General features: G+C 36.8%; 1 protein-coding gene across 1 annotated transcript in view; it reads right to left on the reverse strand.

Moving 5' to 3' along the window:
* Positions 1–1,315: 1,315 nt before the first annotated feature.
* The window catches only part of FAM117B (family with sequence similarity 117 member B), a 101,874-nt gene continuing 89,024 nt past the window's right edge, over positions 1,316–14,165 (reverse strand). Inside the window, exons 6-8 of the mRNA XM_058708852.1 lie at positions 13,682–13,907; positions 11,508–11,628; positions 1,316–5,237 (exon numbers count right to left, since the gene is read on the reverse strand). Of these exons, the coding sequence (XP_058564835.1) occupies positions 4,919–5,237; positions 11,508–11,628; positions 13,682–13,907 (666 nt within the window). The 3' untranslated portion in view covers positions 1,316–4,918. The remainder of the gene's footprint in view (positions 5,238–11,507; positions 11,629–13,681; positions 13,908–14,165) is intronic.

A 14,165-nucleotide genomic window follows, 5' to 3' on the forward strand; every position in this document is an offset into this window, starting at 1 on the left:
GAACCAAGAGAGCCTCCATGATAATCTTCTATAAAACCTAATGATTTAGGAAGACTAATCCATACTAGCATACAAAATCAAATGAGGTAAATTCTCAGTTTGAGGAAGATGCAAATTGCAGAGAAGACGAGTATTTTATTTTTACCAAGCCAGCAATTTGGAGATACTTTATTAAAGGGAAGTAGAAACAATGTCTTAAAGACTGAATGGCTCAGTGACTTGAGTGGCTCAGTCAGTTGAGTGTCCGACTTTGGCTCAGGTCATGATCTCATGGCTCGTGGGTTTGAGCGCTGCTTCAGGCCTGGAGCTTGCTTTGGATTCTGTGTCTCCCTCTCTCTTTGCCCCTCCTCCACTCGTGCTCTCTCTCTTAAAAATAAACATTTAAATAAATACATAAATAAGAGGATACTGTATTTCACAGCCAAACACTTAAGAGCAGTTAAAGGGGAAAAGGCATTACAGACCTAAAAAGTTTTTTTTGTGTGTGGTATATTTAGCGAAGCAAAGGAAAAAAAAAAATCAAATAAATAGGGGAAGAGGGGTATACCCAACTTGAGATCTAAATTTTCTCCTGTCAACCTCTTTAAGAGAAAAGAATGGGAGGAAAATTTGGAACCAATTTGAGATTCTCTTTGCATTTGATGCTATATTACATTATAATGTAAATGTATATTCATTAGTTATCTCCAAATTCTCGTAAACTTTATCCCCCAGAAATAATTTAAAAAATTTTTTACAATGTAATTAGATGACTTTTCATGACCGACTGCTGTGGTAACTTTTTTACTTCATTTAAATGGTGTCCCTGCTTTCTAGGTGCTTCCTAGGTGCTTTCTAGGTCTGCAGCCTTCACTGGGACATATCTGACTAGTTCTGTTCTGTGTATACAGATTAAATCTCTGAACCTAAACAACTATCTTGCATGTATAAACCACTGTATCAAAGGAAGAACATAGCTGATTTAGAAAGAATAAAATACCAAAACAAAAAGAAAAGAATCCTCTATATGTACTTCAGGATAAAATTCAGTGACTGTCTCAGCTAAATCTCTAACAAACTATGAAGTACGGAATTACTTATAAACATGCATTATCTTTCAGTGTGCTTACCACTTACCACAAAGATCAGGTACTTTAAGTTCTAGAGCAAGTAAAGAAATAGTCAGGAGTAATACTATATGTCCTGCTACTTAACACACTCATTTTCCTATACATTTGTGAAAAAGAATATTCTATTTGTAAATTACTTCAGGGTACATGTGTCTGAAAAGAAAATCTGAATTGAGGCAACATTCATAAAAGCACATAGAAAAAAATTCTCAAGAAGAACAGACTTTATTTTTAACATAAATGTTCTATTTTCTTGTGAGGCAGCAATAAGTGTTCAGATACAGGGAATACATAAGTACATAATAACAATATTTATCACCATTGGAAATGCTGTTTATTGGGAGATTTTTGTTAGAAAAACAAAATTTTAAAAAATTGCATTTTAAAAAGATTTACACAGCTTAAACAGATGAAAGATATAGACTTTAAAAAAACATAAATTATATTCAACAGGATTTTTTAAACAAAGTATTGTTCAGGGCTGCTCTACTTATTGTTAATTTAAGCAGAGTTAAACTTTAAAGTGCGAAGTATTCTTAGCTTTTTAAATGCAAATTCAGCACTTCCACTGGTCTGATTTTGAGACATCAAAATTCCAAGCATTAAGGAATGAATCTTAAGTTTAGAACAGTGAACTAAATTCAGTAATGTCAATTTTTCTTTTATTTCCTTTAACAAAAGAAAATCTTGACAACCCAGTCCTAATCTTGGACATACAGAAGGCTGTAAGTTCTGCCATTTTTAAAAATATCTCTTTTCCAGTACAAGCCAACCATTTAAAAGAAAAAAATGGGGGGGGGGGGGGCGGGGAAGAGCCTTTCTTGTTGCCAGTTATTCCACAGTTAGCAATAACACGTTCCAAAAGGCTGATCTGGTCTCTCATAAGTGTAAGAAGTATTTTAAACAAAATGAAGATTCTAGTTAAGAAATAATTTTGGCATCCATGCTCACCATATTAACCAGAGACAAAACAGGTATTTTAAAAATATAATTGCTAACAAAAGCCACGACAAGTAGTAAGACTTAGTCATGATCAGAAACAATAAATTTTATGTTTTTATCATCACAAGGAAAAAAATCAAGAGTAAAAAATAACTTAAGACAAAGTAAATAACCAGAGAATACTTTTACGGAAATATATATGCTATTTCTTTTACTGCAATGGAAGTAAATTTATTTAAAACTTAAAAAAATTTAAATTATATTCCCACTGAAGCTATTCTAACTTATCTTCTGTATAGTTTTCTACAGAAATACAAGATAATCATGGAATGTAATTTTAGAAAATATTCTACTGGGAGTAGGTCCATTTAAAAAAAAAATCAGCCATCTGTGAACTAAGGGTTAAGCAAGAGCTGAATGGGACCTATGGTTAATATTTTTAAAGACTGCAATAAAGCTCATATGCTTAAAAATTAGCCCTTTGGCACTGGCAGTTGAGTTGTCTGTACCTTGTACCTTTTTTATTCTTTCAAACCTCAGGCTCTATTTCTCCCAAACCCAAGGGGTATGTTTGGTTACCATACAATGCATTTACCTGCAAATTCACATTCTCCTTACAACCAAACATTAAAAGTTCTACTTATAAGACTCTGTAAATAATAACTCTTAAACCTGTTCTCCCATTCTGGCTTTAAATTACTTTAGATAAAGGATATATGAAACGCTATAGAAAGATGTCAATTACACAAACATGCACAACAGAGTAAAGAGAAAGATTGTTTATAAAGTGGCATTTTAGTTGTAAAATGCCCTTGTGATTTATAGGAATGGACAGAAGTAAGTGTAAAGTAAGGAAAAGAACACTGATTTAATGGAATTCAAGTAATCCAAAAACTGAGGATTTTTTTAAAAACTTGTTTTTAACTTCTTCCTCTTACCATTCATACCAACTCACCTGAGGAGTTTCCTTTTCTTCTGTACTTTTGATAGAGCAGTTTTCAGTGGTGAAATGGTTAGGTCAAAAGACGTAACATATAAGGCAAAGAATCAAGGTTCTCAAAAAAAACCAACCAACCAGAAAATACAGACCCTGAATAACTGAGTTTTACTGATTTAGAAGCCACAAAGCACTAATTCCAAGCAAATCAGTTTTGTATGGAGAAGGTACCAAAATTTATCAGTGTTACCAAGTGAAACCGGACAGACTTATTCAAATGTTTGAATTTATCTAATCTGTATAAATACATCGCCATTTTAAACTTCACAGGGCATAATTTTAAATACTTAGATGTTTTAAAGGTGCATGAGTATAAGAAGTCCTTTCAGATTTATTGCTACCACTAAGTTTTCTTTGATGGTATATGTCTGAACAAATTGACATATTAACCCTCTAAACTGTATTCCTTTTACAAGTATTAAAATTTTTTTCTCCCTATATGTATAGGAATATTAAATTATTGCATCATAGGTAGTATATGAAGGTCTTAGAAGGATGCTTTTTATCAACAGTGTTTGCTGGAACTCATTTTTAAAAAGAGCTGCTCCTTAATTTCACTACCACATACACAACCATGAAATAGTGTTGTCATGTGATATTGGCAGTGATTAAGATGAGCCTAAATCCAAAACTGTATGGATTTTTCAAAGAATCCTGTTGTTTATATGCTCCAAAGCTCTCTTTGCCTGTCTTCCGTACTGTGTGGAATGCTGGAGAGAAAACTAGCAAAACCTGTAAGCAACATATCTCAGTGCCAACCACCATAAAGAAAATGTCAGTCACAAGATTCTGTGACTACGGATTGCTATTCAATGGATTACACTCCTGGCAAACTACTAACCCTGACCAAATCCACGAGACAACAACATCACAAAAGCAAAGGAGGAAATCCATGCACAGCCATTTTAGGACCTCTTGGAACTATGATACAGTGATGATAAAGGGAGAGCATGTGATAAAATATTTTGCAGAAAACCAAAGGGGTTCCTTACTCCTAGCTAGCAATCAACACTGGGTAGTTTCCTTCTGGCTCACTGACTTTTAAACCAAGTTCCAACAATGGGTGAGAAAGTATTAAAGCACTTGTCTCCAGACTATAATTTTTCTGACCACATGGTGAAATGTGTACAGGAGTAGTGAAGAAAACAACAGCTTTACAAGTATTTCACCCAAAGCACAAACTTCTGACATCCAAAAACATAAATCACATAATGTACTATTATTTAATATTGCTTTTTATCTCTGGTTATATATTTGTTCAATGCATTTACCTATCAATTCTTGTTTGGGAGAAGAACATAGTCATGAGATTAAGATTGCTGGGAAAATGTCAACAATCCCTTTGGTCCCAAAGCTGAAAACAGCTGAGAAAAGCACACATCTAGAAAGGGAAACAAGAAACAAGAGGCCACCAAAGAATCTTTGAACATCCTGTCTGCTACGTTTCAGAAAATGTAACATTGGTATTATAAAATAGTCATTTTCATATAAAAGATGGTTCTTGCAGCATCATTCACGTCTCCCTTCAGGAATTATGTTTGCAGGGATCAATTTTTTGTTTTTGTTTTTAAAGAAGTTTAATTTGAAAACAAAAAAACAATGTGATATTGGCCCTCCAAAAGTAAAGAATGAGACCTTTTTTGTTTCAATCAGTGCTTTCAGAAAAAGCAGGCTAAGCAACGAGGGCTGGCCTTCATGAGTGAGCAAAGCCATCAGAGGGCGCTGCTTTCTTCCAGAAGTCATACTGTGACACATCACCATGGGAAGTGGGAGCACATCACAGCCGACTGGGAGTGCGCGATGCCATCACGATGAAATGATCTGAGGAGGTTCTCAGTTGCCCAGAAAAATGGCCACACAGTCTTGTGACCTATCCTTCAGCTTCTTCAATTGGCTCTGGTGGTGGAAGTAGAGAGGCCGATGGCATGACTGTACTTGTTCCTCGAGAGACCCGGTCTTGCTCTGTGTTTGTAGACAGGGAGGCCACAGCAATAGGCTGCAGCAGAGTGGTTGTCATACCAGTGGTAACTGTCAGACTGTGCCCAGAGCCCTTGAGAGTAAGATCTGGTGTGGGAAGGAGTGGCTTGAGGATGCTGACGAGGCAGAAGGCAGAACCGCTTTTAGGAATGAAATTCACCTTGTTTTTGTCAGGACAGTAAAAGGCTGGGATTTCGTGAAGCTGTTTTGGCCTAGGCATAGAACAGACAACCCAGTAATTTTAAGTCACAGAACACTGGAAGTAATTTTTTTTTTTTTTCTAAACAGATAACGTATAGATAATGAAAGGAATATAAAACTCAAGTTATGTCAAAAGCTCCAAATGTTATGGGCCAAAGTGGAATTAGACACCTAATTCAAAATAAGTATCTTAGAATGCCAGAAGTACATCATTGATCTCTGCTGCTTTCAGTTCCCTGGAGAGCCCCCTGCAGCATTCAGGTGACTCAGGCTGACAACCAACTGTATCTCAATGAAGATTTAAGACAGCCATTATGAATAAAGAATTTCCTAAAGCAAAAGAAATTCTAGATGTTTAAAGACAAAAATATGTTCCACTACATTTTTTCCAAAACCTGTACTATTTTGAAGGGAGAAAGCAAGTAAATTAACGACATACAATGTCCATCTTTTGCTAAATTCCACCCCTGTGTGACTCAACTTCAGTGGGCATGAGTTTTCAAGTGTGCTTAAAAATCTCTTTGGAACAATTTTTTTAGTTAACCATGATGGTTTTCTGAAAAACATAATGGAAATATAAAATCAAAATCAAATTATTCATTGTCCCTTCCTGTCCCCAGGGGCTCCTGAAAACTCACCCAAATGGTTGGAAAAAGATACTAAGTATTACTGATATTTTGTGAAAATAAAGATATTAAAAAATTCAACTGTTAAAGTAACATGGAAATGCCACAAAATTAAAAAGAAATAAAGTGGGAGAACCTAAATACATCAAGATTCAGATGGAACAAGGTAATATGATCATATGATGAAAGTACGATTCTCATCTCTCCTAATGAAATTTAAAAAATTAAAATTTAAGTGCGCCAAGTCTGCACCAGATTCTGGGGATCCAAAAATGAAATCATCTACAAGGAGACAGACTAAATATGTAGTTCTTGGGGGGAGGGAGATGCTGGGAATAGGACTGTATCTCAACATAATTAATCTCATTTGTAATCTTACATGTTTTATGCATTTAAAAACATTATCAGGGGCACCTGGGTGGCTCAGTCAGTTGGGAGTCTGACTCTTGGTTTTGGTTCAGGTCATGATCTCGCGGTTTGGGAGTTCAAGCCCTACATCAGGCTCTGCGCTGACAGCGTGGATTCTCTTTCTCCCTCTCTCTCTCTGCCCCTCCCCTGACTGCACGCTCTCTCTCAAAATAAATAAATAAACTTAAAACAAAAAACAAATGGGGCGCCTGGGTGGCTGTTGATTGAGCATCCGACTTCGGCTCAGGTCATGATCTCACACTCTGTGAGTTCGAGCCCTGCATCAGGTTCTGTGCTGACAGCTCGGAGCCTGGAGCCTGCTTCAGATTCTGTGTCTCCCCCTCTCTCTGCCTCTCCCCTGCTCATGCTCTGTCTCTGTCTCAAAAATAAAAATAAAAACATTTTTAAAAAATTAAAAAAAAAAACAAATAATAAAAACATTATTCAGAGAAGTTACAAATTACTTCAAAGCATCCCTAATCTTTGCCAGACTGCCAAAGGTGTTCACAGTACAAAAAAGCTCAAGAAGTCCTGTAAGAGGTCTGACAAATGTGATAAAAATGACTTGTAAAGGGGTTTAAAGGTAGCACAAGGGAGTGGATAACCTGTGGCAGAGGAAGAGGGAGAATTTTGTAGGAAGAAGGCTTACAAGGGAAGTAACATCTGAGCTGGGTCTTAAAAAATTAATAAGCAACAGTCCTGGGGAATGCGTGCCAAAAAAAAAAAAAGGAAAAGAAAAACCTCCAAGCAGACAATGCTTTTGATAGGCAGATTTTATTAATAGTGAATACTACCCAAGGACAGCTTTGATAAATACAATAATTTAAGAACAAAGAAATAATTTAATTGATGTTTTACTTGTGCAGTCTTCTTTCTTATATACAATGGAAACGTCAAGTAGTTTTAGGACCACAAGTGTATCTGGGTAGATGAGAGGTAAGAAGAGCACACACTGCTCTATTTTTACTATGTGAGAGTATGGTTTTCAATTCCTTAAAGAAGATAGGAAGCTGAGGTTAGATTTCTATTATTAAATTATGCTTGAATTTTCTTTTGAAGGTGGAAGCACCAACCTCCCCCACCAAACAAAACAAAACACACAAAAAAACAAAACACACAAAAAAACAAAACACCTTCCTTTGTCCCCTCTTCCAGCCACCACCCCAACCTACCAAGAGGAATCACTCCTGACCTCTAACATTTTTCTAGGAGCTTAATTATTAACCAAGAAACAGATTATCCACTCCTGGCACACATGACCTATACCTATGCTAATAGAAGCTGCAAGTACTAATACAACTTCAAAGCTTCAACTTAGTAACTATAAATACAAAAAAAAAAAAAAAATCTCAGAAGTAATTTAAAATTTTTATTTTTCCTTAAGGATTATTCCAAAAAAATTGTGTCTCAAAATAGATATAACTGTTTACAAGCTGGCTTTCTGAAAAACTGATGGGATAGGCTGGATAATAATTATAGATATTCTTATACTGATGCAAGGAATTCTTTCCTATCTGTTTTAAAAGCCTTATGTAATTTTTTTTTAATGCAGGAATTAATTATCAGCAAAGAAAATGCTGGGTCCGAGTTACTTATAATTGGAAGAATGGAGAGAGGGAGGATCACGTTGTATTTTTTAAAATACTTCTATACCGCAAAAAGGCCAAAATACTTAGGAGTCTAAGGTAACTAAGGCCAAAGAATTCATTAGTTTGGCAGAAGAAACAGCATATTAGACTTCCTTTAAAAAAGGAAAAGTGCAGACGACATAGCTATGGTACGTGCTATAACACAAAGAATATAGAGACCGAAAGAAATACAAAATCTGGTATAAATTCTGGTCTAAATACAACCACCTATTTGCATTCAGGTAAATAAACATACATTTCTAGAAACCAGAGATCAAGCCTCACCCCACTCCAATCTCCAGTTCCTATCAGAGTTACTTCCTTCAAACCAAGAGTTAAAGAGAAGAGTATTCCTCAAACAATGATTAAATAAACTCGAAACTTTTAATTTGGACCAATAATCTATATTTGTTTGTTGCGAGTGTGCCCAGTGGATTTTGCTCTCATTTTGACAGAGGTAGTGCAAAAGAGACGAATTTTTTTAGACTTTGAGTAATTTATTGATAAAAAAGTTAAAATTACCTCTAAGAAATCCACTCTTGGGTTACTGCTATTTTTGTTTTGGTACATAATGAAAATGCTTAAAAACGCTAGACATCCTTTGTATCAGTATAATTTGTAACAAACTATGTACACTATAAAAAGAGCAAGTTTACCCTTCTTTTTTTTTAATTTTTTTTTTTTTTTACATTTATTTATTTTTGAGAGACAAAGAGAGACAGCGTGAGCAGGGGAGGGGCAGAGAAAGAGGGAGACACAGAATCCGAAGCAGGCTCCAGGTTCCAAGCTGTCAGCATAGAGCCCAACGCAGGGCCTGAACCTACAAACCATGAGATCATGACCTGAGCTGAAGTCGGACGCTTAACCGACTGAGCCACCCAGGTGTCCCGCAAGTTTACCTTCTAATAACAGATGCATGTGCCATAAAACATGTAACATGTCAGGGTTTATCTTCTATTTCTTTGATCCATCTATCTATCCATATACACACACATACTCTTCCCTCCCTTTAGACACAAATAATGTAGCAGTATATACATAACTCAGACATTAAGTCCTGGGAAAACTTCCAAATCCAAGAGATTAAGGCAGATACCACAGGACACCAACCTACATAACAAATATTCACACAAAGTCATTTATTACAGAAATTCAAACTACTTTTGAGCCAACCAACAATTTCTCTGCATTTGGGCAAATCTCAATGAGTAAATCAAAGAGCTCAACTCCAAAAACTTCCACTTGGACCATTTGATTTTTACTTAAAAAATTAAAAAAAAAAAAAAAAGGGATCATTGTATTAAGTTTATCTTGAGAGAGAGAAAGTGCACATGCAAGTAGGGGAAGGGCAGAGAGAATCCCAAACAGGTTCTACCCTATTAGCTCAAAGCCTGATGCAGAGCTTGAACTCATGAATTATGAGATCATGACCTGAGCCAAAACCAAGATTCAGAGGCTTAACTAATTGAGCCACCCAGGCGGCCCTAGAATGATTCCCTCCCTCCCTCCCTCCTTCCCTTCCTTTCTTTCTCTTTCTTCCTTCATTTTTTTTCTTTCTTCCTTCCTTTCTCTCTTTCTTTCTTTCTTTCATGTTTATTTTTGAGACAGAGAGACAGAGAGAGTGTGAGTGGGGAAGGGGCATCAAAAGAGTGTCAGGGCAGGGGCGCCTGGGTGGCGCAGTCGGTTAAGCGTCCGACTTCAGCCAGGTCACGATCTCGCGGTCTGTGAGTTTGAGCCCCGCGTCAGGCTCTGGGCTGATGGCTCGGAGCCTGGAGCCTGTTTCCGATTCTGTGTCTCCCTCTCTCTCTGCCCCTCCCCCGTTCATGCTCTGTCTCTCTCTGTCCCAAAAATAAATAAAAAATGTTGAAAAAAAAAAATTAAAAAAAAAAAAAAAAAGAGTGTCAGGGCAGAGTCCAACGTGGGGCTCAAACTGATGTACCATGAGATTGTGACCTGAGCCGAAATCAAAAGTCAGACATTTAACCAACTGAGTCACCCAGGCATCCCTTAAGAACTCTCATGGGAAAGTCTAAGCCAGCATCTGCAAATTGGGCATAAAAAGTATGAGGTATTTGCCAGAGATGTATAGTCCAGATCCTATCTCCACATTTAGGCATTAGGCCTAGGATGGGGCCTGGGAATCTGCAGTTTCAACTACTACTCCAGACGATTATGATTCAGGGAGTCCATGAAACAGATCTGGAGAATTCTACTTAAATTTTCAATTTGCTACAGTCAAGCTTTTAGAATGACAGTGACACAGCAGTTGCTAAAACAGAGTTTTCAATTACTGTCACAAAAGCAGATAGGAGACTGAGAGCTGGGATTTCCTAGCATAGAAATTAAGGGGATTCAAAAACAATGCTCTTTGTGTGGCAAAATTATTCAGAATTTAGATTAAAGGAAGCAGTGACAGGAGGAGCATACAGAGGAACAAAAGGATGCCATATTCCAAAATAATTCCAAGATGTTTATAATGGGGGAAAAAGATAAATTACATTGAGTCAGACAAGGTTGGACAATCTTCACACTGTGTTCCAGGTTTCATAAGTGAGAAAAAGCCAGAAGACTGACTCTTATACATGCAGCCATAGTGAGACTGGAAGGTGAGGGCTAAGAACTACCAGCACATCCCCAAATAATGTTCATCACCTAATTTGCTATCTCACACACACCAACCATCCTATAGCCATCACTCACAACGCAAGAAGCCATGAAAATATGAAGGCTACAATACCTTTTGAGACTCTGAGTCTAAAATTGCAGTGCTTGACTAAAGTACCAGCCAACCGAAATATAAGAGATCACATACCAATAGTACTAGATACTGCTTAAAATCCTGCCTGCTTCTTATGTTAGGTTTATCACAGGAACAGGAGTCTGTTACTATAATAGTAGCAGAATTGTTTCCTATACTGGCAGACAAAATATTTCTAATAATTTTTAAAGAATTAGAGACCAAAAGTACATAAAAACTGAAAGGAATTCAACCCTTAAAAGAAGGAAGACATACTAGGTGAGAGCCATGGTCCACCTTGAATAAATATACCGCTTAATTCAATGTGTGATGTTGACTGTATACAGGTTCAAAAGTAACAGCCACAGATGACACACTGGAGACAACAGAGGAAATGTGAAAAACAACTGGGCATCAGTTGATATTAAAGCATTACTGTTAATTTCGTTTGATGTGATAATGGTACTGTAGTTATATAGGAGTACTATGGTTACTTTTAGGAAACAATATTAAATTGTACTTAAGTATAATGATGTCTGCAACTTACTTCCAAACACTTTAGCAAAAACTACCACCACCACACACAGACAAAGCACATATAACATAATGTTAACTAGAGTCTATGCTGTGGATACATGGGTGATCACTGTACTATTCTTCAACTTATTTGAAAATTCTCATATGGACTCTTAAAAACTGAGAACAAACTGAGGGTTGATGGGGGGTGGGAGGGAGGGGAGGGTGGGTGATGGGTATTGAGGAGGGCACCTTTTGGGATGAGCACTGGGTGTTGTATGGAAACCAATTTGACAATAAATTTCATATATTGAAAGAAAAAAAAAAGAAAATTCTCATATGAAAAGTTATTTGAGGGGTACTTACGAGCATTCCTCAAAGACTTTGACCCTTTCACAGCCCTCAGGAGGTTCCCTTTTGAACATATAACTGTTGTTAGGTTTTGGTGAAGTTGCATATTTGGGCAAAGGAGAGTTGTTCCCATTCTCTGCAAAAAATGGCAGGCTGGATTACTAACAAACACTACCACATAAATGCAGTCATACTAAATTGAATTGTTCATGACATTCCCCCACACCATGAACTACTTGAGGGTAGGAACAGTGTTTTATCATCAACATCATCCCCCAAGATCTAATACAATACCAGGTAAAGAGGAGATAATTAATGTTTGTTAAATCCATAAAACAAAAAATTTTTCTTTTCCACTTACAAGTACTATAGCTTAAGCCTGTATCACTTAATCCACGGCACTGAATACTGATCTATCTTGCCCCCTTATTTCTTATACACCCAGCAGAGACTCATATGCCACTTCCTTACTTCCCAGTACATGTAACTGAGGTGGCTCTTCACTGGTTGCTTATCACTCACTCTTAGCTTGCCCTTCAGAATTTCTCGATTTCTCTGCTCCTCTGGTTACAATCTCTGCTCCACTTAGTTAGGAGCCATCTGTGCACTATACACCAAAGACTTCCTCGGGCCTATGAACTTCTCCATACCTAAGAGGTCCATCTCTGTTCATGTGCCAAAACTTCTTTCAAAGTCTAGCTCAAAGTTTTGAAATCCTTTCAAATTAACCTTATCAAAGTGAATGCTTCTTTACTCTGGTATTCCTGTTCAATGTTGATGTCCTCAGTTTATACTTTAAAAATTCTTGATATGTTACCTAAGTGTTCTAAAACTTTCGGTTTGTGTCAACTAAGCTATAAATTTTTTGCTGGCAGTAGCACTGTGGTTCTATTTTCTTATAAAAGAAATTTCTTAAAAAAAAACAACTTTGTCTTAAAGTCAAAATATAGCATTACACAAAATTCATGAGGTTCCTACTTATTACCGAAGTAAAAGTAGAAAGTATGAGCCCTGAGTACCAGGAGCCATGCTAAATGGTTTACACTCACCACTCCTTTTAATTCTAAAAGTACAGATAGTAGTTAAAATGCAGATTCCTGATAAGAAACACACGGCCCAACCAAAAGATTTAATTCAGTTTCAGATTTAGATGCACACTGGAGTCACCTGGGAGCATCAAACACTCCCAGTACCTGTATTCTACACCCCCAGGGGTTGTAATTTAATTGCTCCAGGGTGTTTGCCTAGAATAACTATATATTACTTAATCTAGAAGCTGGCAAAATGGGTCCAAATAGTAACACTTACAATTGCTTATGGCTTTAATTGACTTCTTTGGGAAATCTTACGTTCTTTGCACTTGTTACAGTCTCAATAATTTAGGGAATTGATAGTAATAGCCAACTGTAACATTTTAGGAACATTCAACACACTGTGATTAATAGCTTCTAAATAAATGACTGCTGAACTGAGCGGCAGAATTTACAAATATATTATTGCTCTCAAGTACACACAGTAACTTGGGTTAGGCTAACAAAATATTGCCCTGATAGAGACAGAAGAAAGATCATAGTTGTTTTAAAAGGTAAGAACATTAGAAATTAATATTCAAATAGCTTATGTCTCCAAGTTATTTTTAAGTTGCACAAGTAGTTCAATACTGTAAGGAAGCCCTCCAACCTTTTACTGTAGGCTTGCCTTCAATACTCATTTTGCATTGACATAAATCAGCCTAATTCTTGTTAGAAATTTCACAAAATCAGATTCTTAAAAAAAACAAACAAACACTAATTTGAAGGTTTCAAGTTCAATTAAAAATAGTAAGGTAGTAAAAACAAGACAACTAAGGCAAGAGAAAACAAAGTGCTTTTTCAGGACCAATGTTCATTTATACCAAAAAGAATGTTTCTCAGTAATAAGAGACTTGAATTAACAAGTAGAGAAAAGGAAAAAAAAAAGGTACAAAAATAAAAGCCCATACACCCACCCAACCAGACCATCTCTTGAGCACCACGGTAAAACCTACTGTTGTATACTCTAATTTTTAAAAATCTATGTTATGAACGTATGTCAAAGTAATTACCTTAGTAGCCTTAAGTGTGTATGTTCTACTAGAAAATGAATAGAATGAATGATAAAATAGCTGGTGTTCATTTATCATCTGGCAACAAATTCCTCCTTCATTGTACCTTTATCCCTGGGATCAACAAGCAGGTCATCAGCTGAACAAGGGCTCTCTTCGCTACCTTCATTTGAGATGGTGAGGAAGGATGTGGGGGACACAGACTGAGAGCGGCTGCTGTTGTTGCTTCCCCTGTCTGCCCCACCAGGGGTCTGCGTGTCGATGCTGCGTGTGCTGCTGCTTCTCTGTACGAGGGGGGGAGGTGCACGATGGCCATCTGGAATATCTTGTGGCTGTTATAAAAATTTTTAAACATACGTATATTTATCACTGATTTTGAAACTCACCAGAAATGCACCCAATATCAACCTTCCCCTATTGTTCCAGATCACTCACAGATCAGAAATGCCCTACTAGGTCTAGCAGGAAAAAAACCTTCGTGCTGCTCCATTAGTGACATCCCTATCTAATATGACTGCCCTACTAAACACTGAGCAGCATATACAAAGACTCTATATTCCCAGGGTTTGGTATATGACAGATGGCCAGTG

Source organism: Neofelis nebulosa, chromosome 2 (assembly GCF_028018385.1).
Source record: "Neofelis nebulosa isolate mNeoNeb1 chromosome 2, mNeoNeb1.pri, whole genome shotgun sequence".
In the NCBI taxonomy this organism is placed as follows: domain Eukaryota; kingdom Metazoa; phylum Chordata; class Mammalia; order Carnivora; family Felidae; genus Neofelis; species Neofelis nebulosa.